The sequence below is a fragment of the Saccostrea echinata genome, unplaced genomic scaffold (genome assembly GCF_033153115.1).
Source record: "Saccostrea echinata isolate AGI-Se365-2 ecotype Australia unplaced genomic scaffold, CSIRO_AGI_Sech_v1 ptg000036l, whole genome shotgun sequence".
Classification (NCBI taxonomy): Eukaryota; Metazoa; Mollusca; class Bivalvia; order Ostreida; family Ostreidae; genus Saccostrea; species Saccostrea echinata.
In genome coordinates, this window is record NW_026889785.1 from 6,474,538 (window position 1) to 6,482,096 (window position 7,559).

Below are 7,559 nucleotides of genomic sequence, written 5' to 3' on the forward strand. Positions count from 1 at the left end.
ATCTAAGATATCGCATATCAAACTTCTTTCATTTCCTTCAATACTATCCTGTGTCTCTGGTATGAGTGGAGGTGAATTCATGGACTTTTCCTCTGCCATATTTTTACGTCTGTCTAGTAACAAATGCCCACTAAGACTGATCCTAAAATTTCCAGCTCTGCTTTATATACCCTTTTGTACGTACTGTGTACGTCTCAATACTTAGTCTTGGATCAGCGAGCTACCTAGGCATTGTGACGTCATACACTGTATAAATACAGCTTTTCTCCGACTTTCAGCTCATTTTGTTGTCAGATCTATCAAGATGAATTTTGATAGTGCCTTGAAACAATTGTTACATGCACAACAACTTATGAGATGGAAAAAACGGGAGAAAGAATTAGAAAGAATTATTTCTCGACAGAGAACTAGAGAATTAGTTCTCAGGAAAAAAAATGCGAGATTAATGGAAAGATTAAAGAGAGCCAAAGCCAACCGAGCTCAACACTTACAACGTTTACGGAATCTACCTGAAGAAGAAGAAGAACCCTCTCCGTCTTCATCACCACCCCATTCACCACCACCGAAACCAAAAACCATTTCCCAGTATTACCAAGTGAGACTCAATCAAGCTAAGCATTCCAGAAAATTTAAAGCTAAAGAAGATGTGTACAGTGTGAATTTTAAAGAATTTCCAGAGGAGGAAAACAGAGGCTTTGTTCGGCGATTATTTAAAGACATGCTACAGAATGTCAAATATCACATGCAGTGTAACCCTAACGATTATGTACGCCTGAACATTCACCACCCTTCTCTGGATTCCGACATTTGGTACGAGTTTACTCAATGTAAACATTTAAACAAGGACGTCATTTTAAATAAAATAGAAGCCGTGCAACAATCTAAGAAAGATTTTAAACTGGGAGACGGGTCTATGGAATTCGACATGTTTCATGTCAAATATCCAGAAGGCAGTGGTGGACAGAATACTAAACACCTGATGGTCAACAAGGAGAGTTTTAAAAAGAATAAACGATGCATCGTTCAGATCGACAATCCCTGGGATCAATTTTGTTTAGCTCGAGCCATTGTAGTCACCCGGTTACACAGTCAAAAACCGGAAAATCCAGAGAGTTTAGTTAAATGGGAAAAACGATGGCTACGTATGCGGAAGGGTGATGTAAGAGCTAATGACCAGAAAAACGAAGCTATAGCTCTCATGGAACAAGCCGGGTGTGATATTCATCAGCCTTGTGGACCCCAAGAATGGGGGAAATTACAACACGTGTTAGCCCCTCATTATAGACTGAAAATATATCAGTTTAAGTCCAACTCCTCTAAACTCAGTTTGGAGCCCATATATAAAGGCGGCGGAGATGGAACTTGTTTAAACATTTTGTTAGACGATCATCATTACGATGCTATTTTGTCTATGCCAGGTGTGACGGGCAATCAATACTATTGTGATCATTGCGATGTGGGATACAGGAACATTACAGACCATCGTACCAAGTGTCCTTACCGATGTTCCTTTTGTTTAACGGACACTCCCTGCCCTCCAGACGGGAGCCACATTCAATGTTATCAATGCCAGGGATTTTTTCAGAGCAGAACTTGCTACGAAAACCATTTACGACCTCACAGTAAGAATACGGCCACAACGGTATGCAGTTTAATGGGACGATGCGAGCATTGTGAGAAATGGATGCCTAAACGATTACTCCCTCATCATCATTGCGGAGGACAGAAACAGTGTAAGATCTGTAAGAAAACTGTAGACACTGATCATCAGTGCTACGTTCAACTGAAGCCTGAGAAAAAGAAAAAGAAAGCCAAAGAGACATTACAGTTTTATATTTATTTCGATTTCGAATGTACACAGGAAAACGGCATCCACGTCCCTAATTTATGTGTGGCACACCGCGTATGTCAGCATTGCGGGCACTTACCCATAGAAGATCCCTGTCCTCACTGTCGACATATGGGACCCCGTCAACACGTGTTTAAAGGCCCAGATACCTTAAAACACTTCATGGACTGGTTATTACAGCCCGACACAGGCAATAAGAATTCCGCCTTATTACACGACGAGGCTATCATCATTGCCCACAATTTCAAAGGATATGATGGACAGTTCATTTTAAATTACCTGGTGCATTCCGCCTGCATGACGCCTACAGTCATCATGAACGGCAGTAAAATCTTATCCATGCAAATCTGCGGATTGAAATTCATCGACTCTTATAATTTTTTACCTTTTGCTCTGTCTAAAATGCCCTCTGCTTTCGGATTCACCGAACTGAAAAAAGGGTATTTCCCTCACTTTTTTAATACAGAACAGAACCAGAATTATGTGGGGCCTTATCCACCGGCAGCATTCTACAATCCGGACGACATGTCTATAAGTGGACGACAGGCTTTTTACCAATGGTACGAACAACAAGCCGGAAAAGTGTTTGATTTCCAGAAGGAATTTTTAGACTATTGTATTTCAGACGTCGATATTTTACGACGATGCTGTGCTCAGTTTCGAGCCACTCTCAAGACCTTGGTCCATGTAGACCCCTTCCAGGAATCCATCACTTTTGCCAGTGCGGCCAATTAAGCTTACCGTCGAGGATTCATGCCCGAAGATACCATTGCCATCATTCCCAACATGGGGAATCAGCCTGCACGTCAATATTCCGCCAAAGCCTGTCGTTGGTTAAGCTGGATGAGTCACCAGAGCGGATCTCACATACGACATGCTAGAAACGGAGGAGAAGTCAAGATCGGAAGTTATACTGTAGATGGATACCAGGAAGCTACTCGTACCATCTACGAATTTTACGGATGCTATTGGCACGGATGCCCTACTTGCTATCCGAATTTACAGACCGAAACTCATCCTCACCGGACACAATTTACTTACCAGGAATTACACGAGGAAACTTTAAGGAGGAATACGGTCTTAGAGGAAATGGGGTATTCCGTACATAGTATCTGGGAACACGATTTCGATCAACAAGTACAAATAGAGGGGGCATTACAGAATTATGTACGAGATCTGGACATTCCAGATCCTTTGAACCCCCGAGAAGCCCTGTACGGAGGCCGGACCAATGCTACAAGATTGTATTGTGAGGAGGGGGACATGAGATACGTGGACGTCTGTTCCTTATACCCTTACGTGTTAAAACACAGACCTTTTCCTTTGGACCATCCTCAGATCATTACAGACGACTTCCAGGACGTGAGAACTTATTTCGGTCTCATTCACTGTCGGGTCTTACCACCCCGAGGCCTCTATCACCCCGTTTTACCTTATCGCACAGGAGGCAAGTTATTATTTCCATTATGTCGAACCTGTGCGGAACGACAGGACTCTACTTCTAAACATCGATGTCAACACACAGACCAGGAACGCAGTCTTACAGGTACTTGGGTGACTACAGAATTACATAAAGCCCTAGACATGGGATATACTTTAGAGCGGATTTACGAGGTTTGGCATTTTCCAGAAAGCAGTCAAGATTTATTCAGATCTTACATCGATACCTTCTTAAAGATCAAACAGGAAGCGTCTGGATTCCCACCTGATTGTCAGACGGAGGAACAGAAACTAGATTACATTCGTAAAGTCATAGACAGAGAAGGCATTAGAATGGACCTATTAAGTATAGAAAAAAATCCGGTGCGAAGAACGATAGCCAAACTCTTTTTAAATTGCCTGTGGGGAAAATTCGCTCAACGCCTGTTATTACCTAAAACTCGATACTTGACCGAAGAAGAGGAAGTACAGCAACTCTTACAAGATTCGACCATTGACATCAAAGGGCTAGAACTCTTAGAAAATAAAGAGGACCCGGAATTGGACATGATGCTGGTGAATTATCAAGAGAAACAGGAATTTGTAGAAGAGTGTCCCTTCGGAAACGTGGTACTGGCCTGTTTCACTACCGCTCATGCCCGATTACACCTCTACGAGACTTTACAACCTTTAGGAGATCGGGTCCTTTATTTCGATACGGACAGTATCATATACCAACATAAGGAGGGACAATTTAATCCTACCCTTGGCCACAGTTTAGGAGAATGGACTGATGAATTAGACGGGGACCACATTATCAAATTCATGTCAGGAGGTCCTAAAAATTATGCTTACCTTACCGCCAAGGGAAATTCCGTGTGTAAAGTCAAAGGATTGACTCTTAATTATCGGGCTTCCAATATCGTATCACCAGAGACATTAGAAAAAATGCTCAAGAAAGAAATGGATGAAATCCAAGTCTCGTATCCTTACAAAATACAGAGGACTCGTCAACATGAAGTCAAGACAGTACCTTTAGAAAAACAATATAGAATTGTCTATGATAAGAGACAATTAATGAATGATTATAATACTTTACCTTATGGTTATTAAAAAAAACTGTATTTCAAAATGTGTTTTTATTTTATGTGGGGAAAACCCCTAAAATATGAAGGGGTTATAAAAAGGGGGCAAACATATTTGAACACTTCAGTCATGGCTAATCATTCTAGGGAGCCAGAGGGGGTTCCTCATTACCCTAACTATGCTCTGCTCTTAAAGAGAGAAGCTACCTTTAAAGAGGGATGGCCCGAGTCTTTAAAGGGCTTATTACCCAACCTAGCCAAAGCTGGATTTTATTACAGGGGAGTGGGTGATAAGACCACTTGTTTTCATTGTGGTATGGGTTTTACCAACTGGGAACCTACAGACGATCCTTATGTAGAACATGCTTATTGGAACCCTAATTGTCCTTACATCAATACCTATAAAGGACGTGAGTGGGTGATGATCGTATTCATTAACCATTTACTCCGGGTGGGATACAAAGTTTCACCTGAAATTAAACCTCTACTAGACCAAACCTCTACAGAGATTCAGGCCACAGGAAAATGTCACATTTGTTTAGAGGGAGAATTACAAATGGCTTTACTCCCTTGTGGACACGTATGTTGCTGTTCATTATGTGCTCCCACCTTCCGGTATTGCCCCATCTGTCGATCCGATGTGAAGAGAACTCAACGTATATTTCTGTGTTGAATAAAAAGGATTGAAACCCTATTTTTCTCTTCATTTATCATCATGCAACCTAACGAGACACTTCCCTCTTTTCAATTAAAACACGAATTTACCATGGTGGTAGCAGGACCATCTAAATCGGGGAAAACGGAATTTGTTAAGAAATTAGTGGAAAATTTACATTGGATTACCCCCATGCCCCAAAAAATTGTCTGGTGTTATCGAGAATGGCAACCGGCTTATACTTCTTTAACAGATCAGGTCTCCTTCATTCGAAATATTCCAGAAGACGATGAGAAATTAGTAGCCAATTTAAGTATTCCTCACTTACTCATTTTTGACGACATGATGGGAGGAAAAGCCATCGAATCGATCGTGGATTGGTTTACCCGTAAAGCGCATCATCGGAATACCAGTGTGATTTACATTACTCAGAATTTATTTGATCGGGCACCACAGCATCGCACTATTAGTTTGAATGCTCATTATTTAGTGTTGTTTAAAAATCCCAGAGACAAATCTCAAATCAGTGTCTTGAGTCGACAGTTAGCTTTACCTCATTTGATGTCAGCTTATCAAGAAGCCACCAGTGTTCCTCACGGGTATCTCCTGGTGGACTTGAATCCACACACCCCAGACGAATACAGATTGAGAAGTCGATTGTTTGAATTGTTAACTATACACATGCCACAAGAGTATAAATAAAAATGTACCAACATTAAACTTGTCATTTATCATTATACAGTCGTCATGGGTCGACCTCTCTCAGCCAAGAGTAAATTAGTGAAAACGTTACGACGTTTACAGCAGGAGCGAGATCCTGCCAAGCGAGCCCATTTAATTGAATTAGGGCGTAAAGCTTTATTGAATTGGTTTGCTATGGGAGCTCGAAATTTGATACGTGGGGTCTTACCTATCAATAAACAGACTCAAAAGTTTATTAATAATCATCGTCAAGATTTAAGTATCATAGCCGATAAGTCAGCGAGTGATGAAGACAGGAAAAATGCCATTTTAAAACGCGGAGGAGCCGGATTTCTAGGCGGAGTCATTATTCGTCATTTATTTAAATGGAATGCACCTAAGAAACGACGTGTTCGTCGTTTAAAAAGTGTGGTAGTACGAGTCAATAATAAGAAACAAAGAGTATTTCCAGATTGGATGGTCCGAGTAGGAGGAGCAGCTCAAAAGACCAGAAAGAAGAGAAAACCTCCTAAGAGAAAACCTCAAAAGAGAAAACCTGCTGCTCAAAGAAAAGGTGGTAGAAAGAAAAAAACGACTCCCAAAACTCCAGCTCAACGAAAAGCCATGCCTGAAAGTTTAAAAAACGAAATCAATCAGTATTATAAAGAACAAAGACAAAAAACTATTGGGGAATTATTAAAAAAACAAGCTGAAATGAGAATGGATCGTCCTATGGGACCCATAGGCAGTCAAAGAGCTCCCGATTTAGAAATGTTTCCTCAAGTCAATGTGGGAATTCACACTCCTAGAATTAAAGTACCCATTCACACTCCTAGAATTAAAGTACCCATTCACACTCCTAAAATAGCACGCTTTCAACCTCTGACCGCTTCTACACCTCAACTTCCTAAAGGAATGAGATATAAATGCCGATATTGTTCCAAATTCTACGTCACCCAGAAAAATAGAGACAAACACGAGAAGGCCAAACACGACATGTATGCTCCTCCTCCTTGAGAGTATAAAAAGGGGAGAAACCTGGAACATGTCCTCATTTTAACCCCAGGATGGCTAAGAAGAAGAAGAAGAAAAGATGCTGTTCTACACGATTAAAACCTCATTGGCCTCTTTTAAGAGTGTTATCGGACCCTCACTATTCCTCTCCATTAAAGACGGGTATTTTAAAACATTGTTCTGGAGATTGTATTCTCAAAATCTGCGAGATCGTGTACAACCTATTAAAAGGAGTGTTACCTCTTAGTTCGGCTCATAAACGAAAACTAGCTCCTAAGAAACACATCTTCAGGAGACTGGTCAAACCTCAATCTGTTCAGAAACGACGAGCTTTATTACTTCAACAAAAAGGAGGAAACATTTTACCCTTATTAATCTCAGCAGCACCTTTATTGTTGGATGCCGGTCAATCCGTCTATAAAGTCCTCAAGAAGAAGAAGAAAAAAAAAAGAGTCGTAAAATGGTGTTAGTTCCTGAAGTCTTATTAAATGATCTCAAGGCCAAATTACCCAAACCTCCGGAATTTCAATCCACCATCAGTTTAGGTCAGGAATTGGATGACATTACAAGACGTGAAGATTTAACCCCAGAAGAAAAAGTTGCTTTATATGGCCAGGAACTTCATCGATATAGGAATTATTTACAACAAGCTAGACAGGAACCTATTTCTAAACTGAAAATTCCGGCAGCAGCAGCAGCTCCAGCTCCAGCAGCAGCAGCAGCATTACCAGCAGCTGAAATTGACGATGAAATTCTTGAAACAGTGAATAAAAACATGAAGAGAAAAGCTGGATTATTATTAAATCATTTAAAGAAAAACCCTAAAGTATTAACTTGGAATAAAGAAGGTGAAATT

At 40.7% G+C, this 7,559-nt stretch overlaps 1 protein-coding gene across 1 annotated transcript; it reads left to right on the forward strand.

Moving 5' to 3' along the window:
- The first annotated feature begins 2,602 nt into the window (after nt 1–2,602).
- Nucleotides 2,603–5,026, forward strand: LOC133199940 (uncharacterized). The gene is made up of 2 exons (XM_061335736.1): nt 2,603–4,251; nt 4,501–5,026. Exons 1-2 carry the CDS (start codon nt 2,603–2,605, stop codon nt 5,024–5,026), a joined length of 2,175 nt encoding a protein of 724 aa, XP_061191720.1.
- The last annotated feature ends 2,533 nt before the right edge of the window (nt 5,027–7,559 follow it).

Bases quoted from the DNA above. Each gene is read 5' to 3' on its own strand.
- LOC133199940 (XM_061335736.1), top strand. From the start codon at position 2,603: ATGCCCGAAGATACCATTGCCATCATTCCCAACATGGGGAATCAGCCT. The intron at 4,252-4,500 runs GTATCCTTACAA...TAATCATTCTAG, and splicing joins ATGGATGAAATCCAAGTCTC to GGAGCCAGAGGGGGTTCCTC.